Consider the following 19,855-nt stretch of genomic DNA (forward strand, 5'->3'; position numbering starts at 1 on the left):
AAAAACCCTTGTTACTCTTATTTCATTTCGGCTTGTTTTAATTCTGGCTTGTCATGGTTAAAAAAACCCACAAACAAACAAAAACATATCCAGATAAATCGCATCATCCGAAAAGAGGCCAAGTTTCTTACTCGTTACATTTATGTGCATGTTGTGATGGTGTTTTAATAAAGTAATCAAATATTTTGGCTTGCCTAGATTAGTTTGAAGCACTCTAGCTTTCGTGTTGAACAAGACCCTATTGGTCAATACCAGCAATTCTGGGTCTTGGATGTGTGTGGGTGCTTGATGCTTGGAAGTACATAAATCAAATAAAGGTAACGTGCCTGTGACGTTTGACTTTTTTTGCACCATAACAATACTTATAGGCAACTAGTCATCATATCTTCCGCTCCATGAAACACATTAATGCTCAGCAGTACACATATATGGTTCTTTAATGAAGTTGCCTTGTACTAAAATGCCTTCATTTTCAATGGGCATGAACGTGGCTGAAACAGGTGCAACCCAAATATTTCAATATTAACATATTAATATAACATTATAGTCATTATGGCCTTCAGAAAATTTTTTTTTTTGGGAGGTGGGGTAGTGCACTATAGGCCCCTGTGGCGCAGCCTAAGCTTTTGTCCTTAATGGCATTTTTTCCCCCTTACATTACTTTTACTTTTATACTTGAAGTAGTTTTGAAACCAGTACTTTTACACTTTTACTTGAGTAAAAAGCTCGAGTTGATACTTCAACTTCTACAGGAGTCTTTTTAAACCCTAGTATCTATACTTCTACTTGAGTAATGAATGTTAATACTTTTGACACCTCTGCTCAAGACAACAAATGCTACTAAACCCTGCACCTTTTGTGCACTTTTAACCAGATAGAGGGCGCCAATGTAACTACAAAGAGTGGGCCTTCTGAAGCCTTCTTTTTTCTTTTCATGTAATGTTCAATGGTACACTGGATTTGAAAGCCATTGGGCAGTAAGAAATACCACAAGAAGTTAATATAGTGTTGAATCTTACAATAGTATCAATTTTGCAGAATGGACCCTTATTTATTGTATTCTAATCATTGTAAAATGTGAAGTACTATAATTTGGCAACTGATTGAGGATATGATAGAGTGTAAGGTTGAACTACTTGCAGCAGTATTTGTTCAGCTGCTCATACTTACTTTTAACAATTGTTTTGTCTGCATGCAGTCTGCAGTATTTTCAAGGTTTATTTGTAGGCTGCCATAATCCTTTAGTTTCTCTAGAACTTGGCAAGAAGTTTAGTGAAAAGCAGATTGGCTGAGCACTTTGCAAAAAGCTCCACCAAATTCAGTTTTCCTAACTCCATCAGTCCAATTTCTTTGGTCTTTATCCTTCGTTGACCTGTGAATTGCGTAATCTCTGTCACTGAATCAGAGCTCTGAGACATGAGGATGTTTTGGGGGAAAGCAGCAGAACTATGGATGGTATCAGTGGTATGTGAGGAAACAGCAGGCCTGTTGTTGCTTGTTCAACAGGCTCAGACACCAAGCAAAGACACAGACTTTCATCAAAAGATCACTCACTTTTTTTTTTCCTGTAGTGTTTGTAGCAGAGGAGACGATTTATGTAATGCATTCCACCCCTCTTTAACCAAGTTCACAGACTTAAGCAGAGTCACAGGTTACTTGTTGCTTCCATGGTTTGTTAATCACACGTTCTTGTGCTCACAAACACTTGGTGAAAAGGGACTGTACTTGTCTCACTGATTTTGACAAAAACACATTCCTTAGTTAGCTATGCAGCTGGCCTGATGGCTCATACTTGATGTGTTTTCAACATTGGGAGTCTTGTTACAAACATCAGGGATGATATTAGTGTATTTTAAGACAACCTTAACAAGGTAAAATCCCAACTTCTTTATGATCTGCAAGCCTGTAAAAAATTGAAGCAATGAAACAGCTATACAACAATACACTAAAATAATAAACTTGTATCATCAAAAATGTTTTTGTGCAGAAGCTTTAAGGCAATAATGAGGTTAAGGAAGGATGGGACAAGAATAAATCAATGTCACTCTTTATCTTGTCACATAAGCTACTTCATGCCTTTGAGCAAGGAACTTGTTGCTATAGGCTGTCAGGAAGCAGATTAGCTCCCAGATGAAGAGGTGTGAAGAAGTGAAATGCAAAGTCAAGTTGAAGTGCATGTTTTAATGATCAAACCGTGTGCAGAGTCAGTTTCTTAAGTATTAAAAGGAAACAACTTCTCCTGTTCTTACACATGTATCCAGAGATATACCAAACAAATCTACAGGCAGCACTGCACTCTGTTTTCCTGCCTGTTTGCCTGACCCTTGTGCATTTTGGTAATGGTCGTCCCCTTGCCCGGAAGCCCCCCCATCTGATGTTGCATTAAAGCTCGCTCATCCTGATGCTGACAGAGCGCTGAGGGTAAGCCAGGCCTGAAAGGGAAGTGCTGAGAGCCACAAGAGCCCCAACGCACAAGTGATTGCAGTGCTATTATCCTGCCAAGGCTAAGCTGCACATGAAAAGGAAAGCAAAAAACTTTTATCTGTCCCATTCAGAGGAACCAAAATGCTCCAACTCAATGTCAACTATGTGGACGGGCAGCGAGCCAACTGTGGTGTTCAGCCTTCTTCATCATGTTTGCTTTGAGTTTGGAAGAGGAACAGGTGTGCACATGAAAATACACTTAACAAAGGCTTTAGCTGAAGTAATTCTAGACATGACGTAAAAGGAAATTTCCACATACATAAAAACTGATTACAATGTTTTGAGGCTTAAGGGTGCTTCTCAGGTGAATGTCCCCTCCCACATGTATTCACACATATTTTTCCCTCAAGTGTTTGGATTTGAGTGGATTCAAAGAATCATACTTCTAATTCTGTGCAGAGAGCAGTCAGTACTGTGGCATGCTTTAAATGCTGTGTGTTTGGTCAAACAGTGTGTTAACAAGCCCCACACTTGAAAGCATGAGTCTGTGTTAAGGTGTTGCCATACCCTGTGGTGACATCAGCAGTGCAGCTTGCATGGCAGGCTTGTCAAACCGGTGTTAGAGCCTACAGGGGAGCTGACACAGATCACACCGCCAGGAGAAACCCACCTGTGTCGCCGCCTTTCGGTGTGTAGCTCCTCACAATAGTTTTCCAACAATCCCATACTCAACTCTTTGAATATTTTGCGCACATGGAAAGCAGCCGCAACTTTAGGTGAAACGGTGCATAAAGTAAAACAAGGACAGAGAAGATCTGGCGGCGTGAAGACGAAGATATCTCACCTTTAAAAAGAAAGGATGGAAACGAACGGGATCGCTAAAGAAACAGGTAAAATACTTTTTAGAATTCAGAGTAAGATGCGCAGTCGTTTGGATTAAAGTTGATACAAACCCAGACAAGGTAGTGTTCAAATCAAAGGATTTTAAAACACATTTCTTCCTGTGTGAATGTTGCATTTACTGTCTTCACCACCTCCAAAGCTTTACCGAGTCTCTCGTTATGTGTTTGATTAAGATTACCAGAATACATTTCTTAGATTACTCTGCCAAAAGGTGTGGTCCCTTTCCATCCAGGCTAGTTTCACCTTGCTGCAACTATCAACATGTTGCCAAACCAAAACAGGGAACACTGCAGAGTAAAGCTGGGGTTAAAAACAAACCAAGCAACAAACTGGGATGTCAAAGGGCGTTCAATGTCCTCGTATTTCTCAGCATGTGTATGTTTGTTAACATGTTTGCTAGCACATTTAATCCTTATTAAAATGAGCAGGTCAGGTTGATTCAAATCACGGTATTGAGCAGTGGCGCAGAGTCACCACTAGGTGGAGCCCGTGAGTCAAAAACTGCAGAGCAACATTTAACACAGCTGGTAACAGTGTGTGCCCATTGACAGTGTGTGCCCATAGACTGTGTGCAAAAGTTAATTGTGCTTAATTTAAAAAAAAATATGAAATGAGGTGTTGCTTTGATTATTTTTCAATCTTTCATCAATTAAAAAAATCATATTTTTAAAATATTTTAAAGTTTGGGTATAAGTATGTTGGTGTTATTTTTCAGTGTCTTTAAATCATCATTTGTAGCTTAACTTTAGTTAATCAGCTATTTGCAGATAGACTAAATATGATGAGATTATCTGTATTTGTTTCTCTGCCTGGAGTGTCTTAAATCATGGTTGCATTCACGTGCTCCTTGGATGCTCGGAGATCCCAAACTCCGAAGCAGATAGAGTGTGTTCACAAGCTTTATGAGTTGTAAAATGGAAACAATTAAAAAAGCATATTGAAGACATGCAGTTTATTGATGAAAACCGAACCAAGGCACTCAATTTGGAGTGTTACAACCGATTATTATGTCAAATTTGAGCCAGATATTACATACAATAAGTCTATCAATAGTAAGTTTTTGTCCATGGTGCTAACATTTACTGTGGTCATCCATGTTTCTGCTTGACTCCACTATTTGGTTGCCAAACCTCTGTCCGTCTTGAATGTTGTTTGGACTTGAATGAATCTAAAAGTGAAACTAAAATGTCCGATTATTCCAACATCACCTGGATGCGCTGTAACGGTTCCCTGAACCTATCAACCAAAGTATTTCCAAAGTTTTTTTAAAAAGTGTCAAAATGTCACTAAGTAGCATAAATATGATATAAGTTTGGACCCACCCCCCTTCCTGAGCCATGCACACATTTTACTGTCATAAAGAGTGTAGTTAGTACGTGTCTGGCAGTCAGCTGACAGCAGACGTGAACTTCGAGTGGGGATAGTTCACGCCCTTCCACAGACACACCGTGGTCGGTCGTGACGGCTGAGGGTAGTCTGGTCGCGTTTCGGTGCCTCACCATGCATTGCCTGCAAAGACAACCTGAACTCAGCAAATCTGAGGAATTAAGGCGCCTTGCCATCAGCGAGAAGGTGATTGAAGAGAATGCAAAGCTCCTAGGTAGGCTGCACTGCTGGATACTTGCATGTAACAGATGTTACCAAAGGGTTAAGCAGGATCACGCGTGTTTGTGGTCACAGTGTGGATCTTAGATTGATTTGAATGTGTAAAAGAGAGGAATCTTTTTGGTGTTTTGTCATGCACACTTCTGATGTGATGAGTGTTACAGGAAGAAGAGTCAAATGGTCAACATATGGATTGTATGATATGAAGAAAGCTGCAGAGTTTAATTTGTTGAATGTCTGCTCCTCTTTTTTGTAGGTATTGAGAGCAGTCGGGACCTCCAGTTCCTCCTGCAGGGGGGAGACCTCCTGAAGGTCCGCTCCTCATCCTGGAAGAAGACCCGCTACTACAAACTCCAGGAGGACTGTAAGACCATGTGGCATGAGTCCAAGAAAACCTTCAGGAGGAAGCATACCTGTGAGTGCTTTCCCAGCATCCCACCCACATGTGTGTGAGACCTGCAAAAAAAAAAGAAACCCTTACACATCTGTCTGGTGTCTGATGTTGTGGTGGATATTCCTCTCATAGCACGTCTTTACTTTTGACATATATTCATGACTTAGAATCCACTTTAAAAGTTCAGATCTTACAAGAGCCAGCCTTGATATCTTTTCTCATGTGCAGTTTTAAACTTCCATGGAATATAAAAGTGAATCATAGCCATAAAAGAATACACTGGTCTGAAAGTCCTGTGTCTTATCTCACACACTTGGATTGTTTCGGCTAGCAGTGACCTGTTTTCTGGGTGTGTTATCAAGATAGTGGTTTTTTTTTTATAGTGTCTGGAGGAGTGGTTCCTAATAAACCGATCCCATCAGGTCATAGTAGGATAACAGTATGTTGATAGTTTTATTTCTGTCACCAAGTAGCTGAATTTGCAACCTTTAAAGACTATAGTATTTTTAATAATACAAATAATTTAAACAGAATCATTTGTACAACCACAGTTGTTCGAATTACTTTCAATGAAAGGAAAATCAGAACAATAAAACTACAAAAATAAAAACAAGACAAGAGCGGGAACCAAGAAATCCAATTTTAATAATCAGGGTCTAAAAAGTAAAAACAGGAATATACAGGGGAGAAAAAAACATTTCAGAGACATGAAACTGAGAAGAAAACAAACGACCACAGGAAAAAGGAAGTTTTAGATAGCTTGGTTTTTGATGGCGTTTTCAAACTCACAGTAGGTCAAACACTGCACATTATTACTGACTTCAAACTCCAATATATGGCTGCTGGAAAAAAGTCTAACTGATTTTCTGGAAACTTGTAATGTGACTTCAGTAAACTGTAAACAGGTTTGTGTTTACAGAGCAGGCCGGTCTGTGGTGCCTGAAGACACTAGAACTTCCTGTGTTGAAGCAGAACAAGATACATTTCCTGGACAATGGTGTGATAATAGAACAAAGTAACATTCTCAACTCTTCTCCTGTCCTCAAGTTTCCCTCGATGACATCTCGGCGGTGCGACTGGGCCGTCAGTCTGAGGGCCTGAGGAAGAACACAGAGGAGCAGGTGGAGGGCCGCTGCTTCTCTATCATGTTCAAAGGGCGCCGCAAGAATCTGGACCTGATTGCCAGCTCTGAGGAGGAGGCCAGGCAGTGGGTCAACAGTCTGGAGAAAATGTTGTCCAGCCTCAGCAACCTCAGCCGGCAGCAGAAGACGGAACAGTATCCTTCATATTACAGCTGGAAGGGGGTTATACTTGTTAAGGATTAAGAAGTACAGAAGGCAGAGGTTGAGGGTGTTATAAAACAAGGTATTGATTCAAGACTTTTTATGGATGGTTTTCTGTATTTGCTGATTCGTTACATTTGACCTCCATGAGCAAAGTTTGAACTCAACTCAACTTTATTTATATAGCACCTTTCATACATTAAAACATGCAGCCCAAAGTGCTTCACAGAATAACAGAGAGACAGAAAACAACAGCAATGGTAAAATTATAAAAGGCATGATTAAAAAATAAAATACTAAAAAATAAAATTAAAATAAATACAGTAAAATTAATAAAATAAGTAATAGTGGAAAGAAAGGTTAAAAATAATGTAGCGTTAACAAGATCAGATGAATACAAGAAATACATAGATAAATAAATAAATAAATAAATAAATAAGATAAATAAATGTTGAAGCAATGATTAAATAATAATGCAGTCCAGGGCTAAAAATAAATTACTCCAAATTAAAAGCTAGATTAAAAAGGTAAGTCTTAAGTCTACTTTTAAAAACACCCAGACAGCTCGCCGTTTTAATGTCCAGAAACTACAGAAAATCTCTCTCTCCTTGTGTGAGACACACGAGGAACATTTAAAAGGGAAGCATTCGAGGACCTCAGTGATCGAGTTGGAACATAAAATGACAGGAGATCTGTGATGCATGGAGGAGCAAGGCTGTTAAGAGCTTTAAAAACCAGTAAAATAACTTTAAAATCAATTCCAAAACAAGTACATTTGCACATCACACAATTCTAGCCAAGCATAATGTTCAGTTGACCATCACTGCCTGAGAATAAAAGACCATGAATGGCTATCTTAGTGTAACAGGAAGTGCATCTTTTGAAGTCCGATCACTCCATTATACAGCAAAAACGAAGATTCCACATGCTGTGAGTGATGAGGGGGACTGTCCTATTAGCGGTTCATCAGAGTTTATGATAATGCAGCGCAGCAAGGAGACAGATGTTTCATTGCAGGATTTGTGTTAATGATGCAGATCTTTTTCACAGTAAACAGACTCAAGTCTGCAGTGCACTTCTTATATTTCACTGATAACCCACTGAATGTGGATGAGCATAGAGTTTCAAAATCAAACACAGTTTTATCTCTTTGGCCCTTAATAACACTGCTCTCTGCTCATTGTTAGACCACATGTCAATGAAAAAGTAAAGTGCTGCAAAGCCTGATACGGATGTTGAAAAATGTTACGCACATCAGCCACAAATCCCCCAAACCCCTCCAAACTCTGCCCACCCAGACTACACAAAGAGTGGTGCAGTTACAGAAAATATGTCAACTTTTTCATTGTTGTTTACATGTTCTTCATCCTGTTTACATTCTCCTGAAACATGTATTGTATATGTCACACCTTCCATCATAGTTCAAATTTAAATACATGAGTGTGGTTCCCATTTTTCATATGATGAAGATTATAGTGTTGACAAGATGTCATCACTTGTGCTCCTTACATCAAACACTCTCCAGTTGGATCTACAGCTGCATGAGGAAGGCAGACAAGAACGAAGATGACAAGCTGAGTGAGTCAGAGCTCAAGAATTTCCTGCGTCTGATCAACGTCGAGGTGGATGACGACTACGCAGAGGAGCTCTTCAAGGTGATGATCCACACAAAGCTTTTTAATTTATAACAAATATTAAAATCATGACTGTGTGTCCTCGTGAGCTATGAAAAGATACACAGCACAGTTTGAGGAGGAACATTTTGGGTGATTTTTTTTTTAAATCTGAGCTGCCACCATCTTTTTAACAATGAGATCGCTCATAATTATGAAGCCTTAAATGTATGTGAAGGACTTCTCACACTGAATTTTCACCATACAGGAATGTGACACATCAAAAACTGGATACCTGTCTGGAAAGGAGATTGAACATTTTTACGAACTGCTGACCCATCGGGAGGAGATCGACGTGATCTACCAGGAGTACGCTAAAACGAAAGGCTTCATGAGTCCTGACAACCTGGTGGACTTCCTGATGAAGGAGCAGAGAGAGAAAGCACCGCTGGCTGACGCACACAGCATCATCGAGAAGTACGAGCCCGATGAAAATGGTCAGTATCCAAAATAACTCTTTTTTTGTTGTGTTCATTGTCAGAGTGATGATGCGTTTCTTTAATTTAAAGATGCTTCTGGTTTGAAAATGGCCGTTTTAAAGATTCAGTTCAGAGAGTTTTGAACCTCTGTGTGTTAACATGGGCTCTTATTGTCCATATGTCATTTTCAGCCCTTACGTTTGCATGATTGAGTCATTACACAGGTTGTCTTTCATCCATTTTTCCCATACCTATGTTGGCTCAGTCCAAAATAGAAAAACAGGCCTTGAAGAGCAGCTTGTAGTTTTAATATTTTACAACAATAATCCATAACTCTGTCTGAAAATAGCTGCTGAGAAAGATAATCATTGTTTTTGTATGTTTTACAAGATATAAGAGTACAGATCTGGAGGGAAAAGTGGTCGTTTTCAGTTATGCCACTTTAAACCCGTTATCAACATCATGTCATATTACGTCACGTCATGGACTCTCTCACTTTGTGCTAAAAGTGCGTTGTATGAGACTGAAACTATGGGCAGACTTTTCCACACAAACACCTCTAAAACAAAGTATTGGGATACTGTCATTACTCGCTCTCATTCTCTGTATCTGCATCTGTCTCTCTCTTTCTCACTTCACATTCATAAGCCATAAAATATAGCCAAAAAACACACAGGGAGAGCTGCATGAGGTGCAGCGTTGAGAATGATTATGGACTGACGTGACGAAGTAAATAAAACTTTATTCAAAGGCATGATGATTCCTCTACAGCTCTACTATATCAGTTAAATTAAGGAATAAACTGCAGACTGGAGTCTGTGATAACGATGCTAAACATTGACATAATAATAAGCATCATAAACACATAGATTCATTTTATAAAATGTCTGTATCCTCCTCAAATTGAACCTCTTACCTCACCGACCTGCTCTACCACCACACCCACTCCCATAACCTCCGATCCTCCAACGCCCACCTCCTCTACCTACCACCTGACACCAAGCACCGAACCTGGGGGGGACAGAGCTTTCTCTGTCGCCTCCCCCACCCTCTGGAACACCTTACCACTTAACATTTGAAACTGCCCCAACCTGTCCACCTTCAAATCACTCACCAAAACCCACCTATTTAGAACTGCTTTTAACGTATGATGAGCATGTGGAGATGTAAATCACATAGTGAATCATATAACGGACTGGATGTGCAAAGCAAGGACGGATTGATCTCCTTACTGAATAAGATACAAAGTATGACAAAGACAGTTGAACAGATCCATGTTTTATCTGCTCCTCTCCTCCATGAATCATCCGCATCTTCACTGCATTATTACAAACTAACAACCTGTGACACAAACACAGTGTTAAATTCAGTTAGCTAACGCCACTCACTCACCACCATGCCTGCATCATTTTCAACTGGGTCTCAATGCTCCCCAACCTCAGTGTCTCTCCTGTGGCCATTATGTCCCCTAACCCTGTCCTGTTCCTGCTCTTGACTTCTAACAGGCTCGTAGTAAAAAAAACTGGAAGTCCATCAACATTTTCTATTTATTTACTGACAAAACTGGCAGTTCGATCCATATTTATTAATGTTGAGTTTCACCGGCAGGGCTCACTTATGCTGCATCACATCAGGCTGTCTGTTATTGATGTGGAAGTAAAACTTAGGGGACTGACTCCAGCAGCTTCTGCAGTGTACTCATTCATACATTTCATTGACTACAACATTTTAAAGCCATTTCCCTTCACTGATTCACTCGGATCTTGTTTGAGGTTTAGTTGCCTGTTTTGTGAAGTACATTTTTGAAGAAACATGGCTCCAAATTAAAACATGGCTGTAATTTGGAGTAATTTCTTTTTAGCCCTAGACTGCATAGTAATACATTTATTTATAAAATTCAAAAAATTCAAAGAAAGTGCTCTAAAAAAGTTTCTCTAAGACCCTTTACAAAAAAAATAATTATACAATAGATAAGCAAAGGAAAGCAATGCACAAAACAACAACAAACAAACAAAACAATGGCATTATTATTATAATCTTTATTTAGTTATCTATTAATTTATTATATTTTTCTGTTCTTTAACTTTAACTGATTTTTAATTTTGTTTTCTACCATTACTTATTTTATTAATTTTACTGCATTGATTTTATTTAATTTTAAGTATTTTTTATGATTATGCCTTTTATTATTTTACTCATCTCCTGTTGTTTTCTGTCTCTCTGTTCTCTTGTGAAGCACTGTGGGCTGCATGCTTGTCTGTATGAAAGCTGCTTTATAGAGTTGAGTATTGTCAAAAGAAAAAAGATAATTGTTTTAGTGACTGGTTGTGAATATGCAGCTCCAAAGCAGAAAATGACTTACTGATGACAGATGTGCCATCAAAGCAATTTCCAATTCAAATATCATGCTGGAGCTCTGGCTCAACTCTAAGTCAGGCCTTTTGATAGCAAACAGAGCCTATTGATATTAACCCACAAGATAAACCTCTGAGTACAGTTTGCTGTGTTTAAAGTCTGTTTAGTGTTGGTGGTGCTTTTAGATTATAAGTAATGTGTTTCTGAAATGTTTTACACACCTGTGTCACAGCTAAGCACTTTTATGCCGGACCATTTTTACTCTGCTGTAGGTGTAGAGTATAACTCTGCTGCTCTGCTGTCAGTCTTTTCAGGAAGGGTCTTTTTGTTTAGAAGCCAGTGTGAAAGAAAGGACAGGAGAAATCAGATCCTTCAAGTGCAGAAACATTACACTTCACTGAAAGTGAACAATGGCTCCCTGCTCACTGTTCTTCTGCTTCGTCCTTCTTTTTAGCCAAGCAGAACAAGTTGCTGTCCAAAGATGGCTTCCTCATGTACCTGCACCATCCAGAAGCCCTGGTGCTCAATCCGGATCACAGAGAGGTATACCAGGACATGAGCCAGCCCCTCAGCCATTACTTCATCTCCTCCTCACACAACACTTACCTGATGGAGGATCAGCTGAAAGGGCCCAGCAGCACAGAGGCGTACATCAGGTAACACTTGCCTTCATCCAACATGTGAAAGAATCTGTCCTTCAGCTGCTAAAGCTGCAATTCAGTGATAACATCCCATCAGTCTGCAGATGTTAATCCAACTTTGGGTCTTTGGTTATCTCTCTGTTCCAAAAATAGCGAGAGCTGAGAGATATGGAGCTTCTCTAATGTGAGCAAAACTATTGTACTTTGCAGTTTTTCCCTTTACTTAATATGTCTCCAATTCTGTCAATTTAAGTCCCCTGACGATTGGAAACTAAGAAAAAATTCATGGTAAAGTTAGCCATAGCTCGCCTTACAGTCCCCAAAGATCCAGCAAGATGCATCCACAAGACAAGATTCACTTTGAAAGTGCTTTATTCTGAAAGACATTGAAGTCACACCGCAATTGATTTTCAAACTTTGTGAGCCAAATGAACCCTTTATGACCAGTGATAACCTGGTACACTGTAAGACTGTGGGCCTGATTCACAAAAGGATTACCTTCCTTTGGCAGCTGCTAAACCTGTGAAAATGAGATAAAATAGACCCTGTCTAAAGTGCACACAAAAGGTTGAATGCTCTCCTGATTGCGCTGCAGAACAAAAAGTGTCTCGGTATGCCGTCAATGTTTGCACTGATTCAAATGAGATATGCATTCATTTGTGGCCAAATGGTCCTTTTTTCTATGGAAATGAAATTGATTTAAATGTAATAATAATAATAATAATAATAATAATACCTTTTTTGTATAGCACTTTTCACAAAAATAATAAAACACAATAAAAGCAGAGAAGCAAACAGACAGTAAAAGCAGAGAGGTAAAACGTTAAAGATTAAAATAAATTCACAAAATAAAAGCTTTACGATAAAAGTGTGTCTTGAGTAGTGAAATAAAATGAGGGGCTGACTCTGAAAGTCTGGTTTCCTCTGGCAGGCCGTGCTTTAAACATGATTAAAAGTATCTTAAAATCGATCCTAAAAACAACAGGGAGCCAGTGTAGGGATGCTAAAATTGGTGTGATGTGGGAAAATCTTTTGTAAGTGTAATTTATAAACACAAGTGCTAAAAGCCACGCGCAGTCACAGTGATGTTTTTACTTTCTGCTGAGAGCTGCTGATAACGGCGATAAAAGAAAAAGTATTTCAAATGAATGTAATGCTCAAACGTTCCACTGATCAGGACAACAATTTCCTGGAAATTACCTGAAAATAAGTCTAGAAATGTGACTTCCTCCATTCATTTTTTCAGTTTTACAATAACACGTGTCACTTCTCTCTCCAAGCTCATCATCTGTGTGGCGACTGATTTGAGCTCAGTCAGGGTGAGAGCTTTCACTGCAGCTCCGTGCAGCAGAGAGTTGAGATACTGACAGTTTGTTTCTGCAGTCAGACACAAAACAAGAACAAGCTGCATGGGGCTGTAAAACTTTATGGGCTTGTTTGCATTGGGATATCATAAAGACAGTATGCTTCATGAATCGGGCTCCAAGACTGAGCAGATAGCAGGAGCAGTTTTTGAGTGCTATTCGCAGCCGCAATCCACTCATAGTGAATCACCCCCTTAGTTTGTAAAGTCCGCAGTCTGCCAGGCTGTTGCTCTTGCTTTGCTGTGTTACATTGCTGCAAAAACCAAGCTCAGATTAAACACAATTTGACTGTGGTTCATTCTGACCTGATAATTCGATTGTTGTTTATCCCTCATTTTATCACATTATTTCAATGAATGTGGGTTAATAAAAAATAACTGTCAGGCGCTTTTTTAAAGTCTCAGTTTTAGCTTGACCACTAAGCCTCTCATGCTAACTACTGGAAGAACAGTATCTGCTCTGTGACCCAGTCACAAAACTTGCTTTTGCTTTCAGTCCCCAGAGAGCGTCTTGAAATGGGTAAAAAGAGTTTATGCTGCTCCTGCAGCCTGGAACCTGTTGCAGGAGAGCCTTGGTTTGATTGAGCTTGTCTCTTTAAATGTTTTTAAAAGCAGACTGAAGGCTCTTGAGGAAGATGCTTCAGTTTGCAGATGCTTTGACTGATGACTTTTGTTCTGAAACCCATGATATGTTGTAATATTTTAGAATTCTGTGTTGTTTGTCTGTAACTTTTCTGGAATGTGCTGCTGCTGATCTTGGCCAGGACACACTTGAAAAAGAGATTTTTAATCTCAATGTGGTTTTCTCCTGGTTAACTAGAATAAAATAAAATAAAATAAATAATATCTGTGTCTCTGTCAGGGCTCTGCTGAAGGGCTGTCGCTGCGTGGAGCTCGACTGCTGGGATGGGTCAGACGATGAGCCAGTGATCTACCACGGTTACACGCTCACCTCCCAGGTCCTCTTCAAAGACGTCATAAAAGCAATCAAGGAGTACGCTTTTAAGGTGTGTTAAGTGCCTTAGATTTCAGTGACATGCCATTTATTTTTTAGAATAATTTGCAGTAACACTTTTGTCTCCCCAGACATCAGATTATCCAGTGATCCTCTCCTTGGAGAACCACTGCAGTGTGGAGCAGCAGGAAGTCATGGCCCAGCACATGAGCTCCATCCTGGGCAGCGCACTCATCACCTCCCCCCTGGATGACAGCATGCCCACAGAGTTCCCATCTCCTGAGGTTTATATCACTTCTCATTGGAACATCTTATATTTGTGCTTTGATGACTGATGGTTTCAAATACCAGGCGCTCACCCAGCAACACTGTTTGTTTTTTGTGTGTGTGCTCGCCGATCTCCAGGAGCTGAGGGGGAAGTTCCTGATCAAGGGTAAAAGGTTAAACAAACTGGAGGCCACATTTGCTCCTGAGGCAGCAGCAGCCGATGACACAGACGTGACAGAGGAGGAAGAGTCCAACGATGAAGAGAAGGAGGAGGAGGAAGAGGAGAAAAGTCAGGTGAGGATCTCAACAAGAAAAAGTAAATGAACCTCCTCAGTTAAGACATTTCAAGCGTCACCAGACATTTCTTTTGTGCTTATGTTTATTGTTTGTTTTAACACGTAGATGAAAAAGAAGCTGAAACTGGCCAAATCCCTGTCTGACATGGTGATCTACTGTAAGAGCGTCCACTTCCACGGCTTCGAAGACGCAAGGAACAACCTGAGCTTTTACGAGATGTCGTCTTTCAAGGAGGGGAAGGCAATGGGGCTGGCAGAGGAGTCGGGTGAGGAAGAGGACTTTAGGCTAGATTTAGTGTTATATTTCATCATAAGAAGTTATATGTGAGAGTAGCTTATAAATCATTCACTGGTGCTTTCCATAGAACTTATTAAACCCCTCTCTCTGATTGGTTGGAATATAAGTCATAAACCCTGCCTCTTCCATGTAAACAGATGGGACATGGGGCAAACTATAAAATCAATCAAATATTTTCTCAGAAATGTTTTCTGTCATAGCAGTTCAATCAGGAGAGACGCAATTTGAAGATTAAATGTTATTTATTACAACTTGGCGTAAGGACTCTATGGGGATAATTTTGTGAGCGTAGGATATGTGAATTTGGCAGCAGAAGAAATCCCCCTAGAGTCCAGACACTGGTGGTGGTTGATGAATCCTAGGAATTGAAGACTTTCAGAGACCAGGTGTAGATGGGGAGGTGGAGGGGTGCGCACCATCAATGCAAGAAGGAACTAGCTTGAGAGAGAGACACGTTTAAAAAGACAGCAGAAAGTGGATAGGCTGACGATAAGGGCGTGCCACTGAGCTGTTGGATGACAGCCGCCACTGATTAACCATTGACAGCTCCGGAGCATGCAGCTGGAGGCGGGGGAGCTATTGAATGAGGGAGAGGAGAGTTAAACAACTGCTGTGATTGCTTTATAGCTTTCCTGTCTGAACTTTCTCTAGAGCTACATTTAGTTCCTATCATGCTGATTGATGTTCAGATGTTCAGTTTTTTAAGAACTTAAGTTTGAATGAGTTACTTGATTCTTTAAAACAGAGTCTAATGCCATGATTGACAGCTCTGTTGACCAAAGCAGCAATGTGTGCACCAGATTAGCAGAGCAGGAAAAGAGATGTAAAAACAATAACACAAGGCTCATTGAACTTTGTTTAACCACAAGTATGACACAACTATCTGAAGACGTCAGTGCTTGTTGTGAGGGGGTGTTGGTGTTCTGGGGTTATTTCAGCTTCACTTTTGTTGAGATGGACAGGTGGAGATGGGTTGTAAGCACCATTGTGTGTGATGATTAGGGTTGCAAAGGGGTGGACAATTCTGGTAAATTTCCATGGGAAGTTAAGCTGGAGAATTTTGAAAATATTCCAAATTGGAAACTTTATGATTATGGAAAAGTATGGGAATTAATGGGAATTATGGGAATTAACTGGGAATGGAGGGTAATTTAATGGAAAGGTATCATATCCAAGCATAAATATTTGTTTCGTTTTAAGCAGACATCCATTCAAAATAATACAATTAAAACAGATTTATTTGTAAGTAGAACTTTATCATGTGTTAAATAATTTATTGAACAATCAGTTCTTTCATTGAAGAGCAAAAACATGAATATTGAGTTAAAAATTACTCACCCCCCCCCCCCCCCCCCCCCGACCCAACACATTCCAAAATTAACAAAAATGCAATCCCAACAAAGTCCCATTCAAAATGTTAAATGAAAAGAGCTGCTCTCTCTCCAAAAAAGTCCCATTCAACATGGAAATAAAAAAGCTTCTTCCCTCAAGCTTCTCAAGCCTAGCCTCTGCAGGATTCTAGAAATCATCAGTGCATGTGATGGTGGAATGCACAGTGCATGTAGGGGGCGTGGTCTCAATAGTCCTGCAGTTAGCAGTGTGCTATGTGCATGTGATTGAGGAATAGCATAGATATTCAACTGTACTTGCATGAAATCTGGTTGTTTTAGTCAGGATTATGCTAAAATATATTTTCCCCAACTATATTTAAGTTCCCTATTAAGAGCCAACCTTCAATTTATTAAATTCCTGGTTTATTCCCATAAATTCCCATGGAAACTTTCCAACTGTGATGATAGAATATCAAACATTAACTCACAGCTCTGTAGATAACTCTTCTCCTGTGTGTGGATGTTCCCTCTGCAGCTAATGCCTACATCCATCATAATGTGGAGAAACTGAGTCGCATCTATCCAGCCGGCTCCAGGACCGACTCCTCAAACTACAACCCTGTGCCCCTGTGGAACGCTGGTTGCCAGATGGGTGTGTAAAACTGACAGAGGAGGGACAAACAAAGTCCACTTTGAAAATGTAGCAAGCTCCATTGAGAGGTCTTACATTTTGCTGACTGAAGTCAGCGGCCTGTCTTTGATGTAACTATTCTTGACTTTCCAGTGGCCTTAAACTTCCAGACAAGCTGTTCAGACATGGATGTAAACCAGGGCAGATTCCTGGTTAACGGAAAGAGCGGCTACGTCCTGAAACCAGCCTACATGAGGGACGTAAACACAGAGTTCGACCCCATCACCCTGACCCGAGGGGACTGGCTGAGGCACAAGACGCTACATATCATGGTGAGAGGTTCATTGACATCAGGCTCAAGCAGCTGCTTTAGTTTCCTGTGTGGAAGTCTGTTTTCCAGGAAGTCTATGATCTGACATGATGTTCCCCCCCCCCCATCAGATCATATCGGCCCAGCAGCTTCCCAAAGTGAACAAGAAGAAGTCCTCCATCGTGGACCCGCTGGTTAAAGTGGAGGTGTTGGGAGTGCCGGCTGATGTTGCAGAGAAAGAGACTAACCCTATTGACAACAACGGTACCTGATCCTTTTCAACTACTAACAAATATGATGCTATTTTTCACTGCAGTTGAAGGAAACCTAAACTTCCTCACTGGAGCTTTAATTTAACACTTTAACAAGGTTTCCTTGCATTTTGGAGGCAAATGGACTTTCAGGAAACTGTAGTTTTTTTGTAGTTCCACATTGGGGTCATTTTTCACTGTAGGATCAAAATACAGCTGTATACAACTAGTGAATTCATGCCCTGCTGTGAGGGACATTGCAATGCTTTCTGGGACATGTAGTTCACCTATGAGGTGCAGGTGGATGAGGCAGGTTTAAAGGTGGCAGAGTAAAGTTATTAATGGAACTTATTTCTCTTCTTTTCCAGGTTTTAATCCAGCATGGAACGAAAACTTCCAGTTTGACGTGTATGTGCCAGACCTCGCTCTCGTGCGCTTCAAGGTTGAAGACCACGACTCCACGTCCGGTAATGAGTTCATTGGACAGTTCACGCTGCCGTTCAACAGCTTAAAGATGGGTAAGTTCTGCAACTGTAAAGAAGAATTCATCAGGACGTTTACAATCTTTGTAACCTCATAATTCAACCCACTGATAGTTTGTTGTGTCACACTTCATAAATACACAAAGATAGGAGCTGTCTCTGGTCTAACATAGAGGACTCGATTCACACTCTGCACAAAGAGCTCTTCATTTTCTCCTTTTTCTGAACGCTGACAGCAGACACTTTGTGCTCCCTCACAGGATACAGACATGTTCCTCTGCTCAACAAGAACGGAGACCTGCTCCCCTCAGCTGGACTCTTTGTACACATCATGGTCATCGATGCTGTGTAAGACATCCCTGACTGTCATGAGTCTCTACAGGAAACAAGGACCTCCCTTACACAGCCATGTTAAAGCTGGTTTTATCTGCTTTTTGTACTCCTTTTTGAGCTTCTATTTTTTAGCGTTAGTTGATGATTAACTTATTGGCTTCACCTCAGTAGTTTGAGGAGCTACTCTAAAACTTTCTTCTCAAGGCACATAGTCTGAAGAAATGAAAGATCTCCATCTGCAGCTGGAAATGAAATGCATTAGGTGAGTGTATGCATGTTAGTACTGCGCATGTCGTACTTTTTAATGCTCAGAACTAACTGTATGAATTTGTAAGTGTTGCTGAAGTGTAACAACATGTTCAGCTTGCGATGGCATTCATTCTTCAACATGGGTCCCTCATTTCTAGTCAGTTCATGTTTGTATATTTAAATCTTTTGATCCAAATAACCGTTTTCAGAATCTCGTAGAAACAGAAGCCAACTGAAGAATAATGTGCTCTGTCTTCATCACCAGTTTAGTCAATGAATATGATTATTTTTTATGTGACATCATCACGATTACTTCTTACCTTTTTGTAAATCAAGATGAAGATAAAAGTGTAAAACATGAACTGCTGTCTTGAGCTTGTTTCTTGTACTACGTGTGTATAAACTTTACATCTGTTGTAGGGAGAACACTTGTCTTATTAGTGGTCAGGCTTTTCTTCAAGTGGTACCAAGTGAAACAATACAGCTGTACTGTATTTGATAACACATAACAGTGTGTACAGTGCATACAATAGGCCATTAAGCACTTGTTTATGCAAACAGGAAGAAGGAAACCTGTTCAGGGCTGAGCCACTTCAGTCTTTATAAAGAGTACAGTTATTACCTGGTGACCTTTGGATGGAAACACCCTGAGCACACACACAGAGTCAGTCCAACAATCAAGAGGGAGTCAAGGAGCTGCTGCACGTGATGCACAATTCAGTGGTAAGCTTTTGTCTATTGTAACAATAGTGACTGTATCATGTATCCAATGTGGGTGTAATCAATATTTGATATAAACAATGGATCACATGACTTCCTCTGTGAATGAGGGAACTATCCTGCAGGTGACAACCACTCCCTTAAAGCGTCACTTCTAGCTCACAGTTTGGATTTATTTTGGTGGCCTCTCACAGCTCTAATAGCATTCATTGTTTTAGATACAGGAATCTTTTTAACAGCTTAGAAATTCACAAAACAAAAAACTTTACCCACTGAGCTCAGAACAAAAACATTAACAAAAGCATCAGCTGGCTGATGAATGTAGTGGAGCAGTAAGCCACTAAAATGATGAAAGTAAAGTGTGATTAACTTTGATCTAAAAAGGTTCAGGCATTTCGTATGAACACCTTTATATTTTATTCTGTTTATTTATTGATATGTACTCTTACAAGATTGCATAAGTACGGTGGCCCTGAAGTGCAAATCACAGCGGCAATTCAGAAAACACTACGACCTTAACCAAACCGTGGTTTGAAATATGAAATATTTGACATCTAATAGGCTCACAATTACCTGGTCTTTGAAGCATGTCTTTAGTTGTCTGTTTTGATACCAAAGTAAAAATTACTTACTATTTTCCGACATATCGGTTTAGTTTATTCTAACCTGTAA

At 40.0% G+C, this 19,855-nt stretch overlaps 1 protein-coding gene across 5 annotated transcripts; it reads left to right on the forward strand.

Moving 5' to 3' along the window:
- Positions 1-2,994: 2,994 nt before the first annotated feature.
- Positions 2,995-18,825, forward strand: LOC117826976 (1-phosphatidylinositol 4,5-bisphosphate phosphodiesterase delta-1-like). 5 transcript variants are annotated; one of them, XM_034703421.1, is made up of 15 exons: positions 2,995-3,314; positions 5,189-5,347; positions 6,374-6,602; positions 8,135-8,264; positions 8,491-8,719; positions 11,511-11,712; positions 13,923-14,067; positions 14,147-14,299; positions 14,421-14,576; positions 14,685-14,844; positions 16,743-16,859; positions 16,992-17,170; positions 17,280-17,412; positions 17,768-17,917; positions 18,142-18,825. In XM_034703421.1, the coding sequence occupies exons 1-15, from the start codon at positions 3,284-3,286 to the stop codon at positions 18,231-18,233; spliced, it is 2,265 nt and encodes a 754-aa protein (XP_034559312.1). In that variant the 5' UTR covers positions 2,995-3,283; the 3' UTR covers positions 18,234-18,825. The 5 variants fall into 5 exon arrangements, with proteins under 5 accessions (XP_034559312.1, XP_034559311.1, XP_034559309.1 ...); XM_034703420.1 differs by having other exon boundaries at positions 3,002-3,314; positions 5,189-5,377; XM_034703418.1 differs by lacking the exon at positions 2,995-3,314 and adding an exon at positions 4,735-4,927 and having other exon boundaries at positions 5,189-5,377.
- The last annotated feature ends 1,030 nt before the right edge of the window (positions 18,826-19,855 follow it).

Source organism: Notolabrus celidotus, chromosome 15 (genome assembly GCF_009762535.1).
Source record: "Notolabrus celidotus isolate fNotCel1 chromosome 15, fNotCel1.pri, whole genome shotgun sequence".
Lineage (NCBI taxonomy): Eukaryota > Metazoa > Chordata > Actinopteri > Labriformes > Labridae > Notolabrus > Notolabrus celidotus.

Bases quoted from the DNA above. Each gene is read 5' to 3' on its own strand.
- LOC117826976 (XM_034703418.1), top strand. From the start codon at position 4,828: ATGCATTGCCTGCAAAGACAACCTGAACTCAGCAAATCTGAGGAATTA. The intron at 8,720-11,510 runs GTCAGTATCCAA...CCTTCTTTTTAG, and splicing joins GTACGAGCCCGATGAAAATG to CCAAGCAGAACAAGTTGCTG. The intron at 14,068-14,146 runs GTGTGTTAAGTG...TTGTCTCCCCAG, and splicing joins TCAAGGAGTACGCTTTTAAG to ACATCAGATTATCCAGTGAT.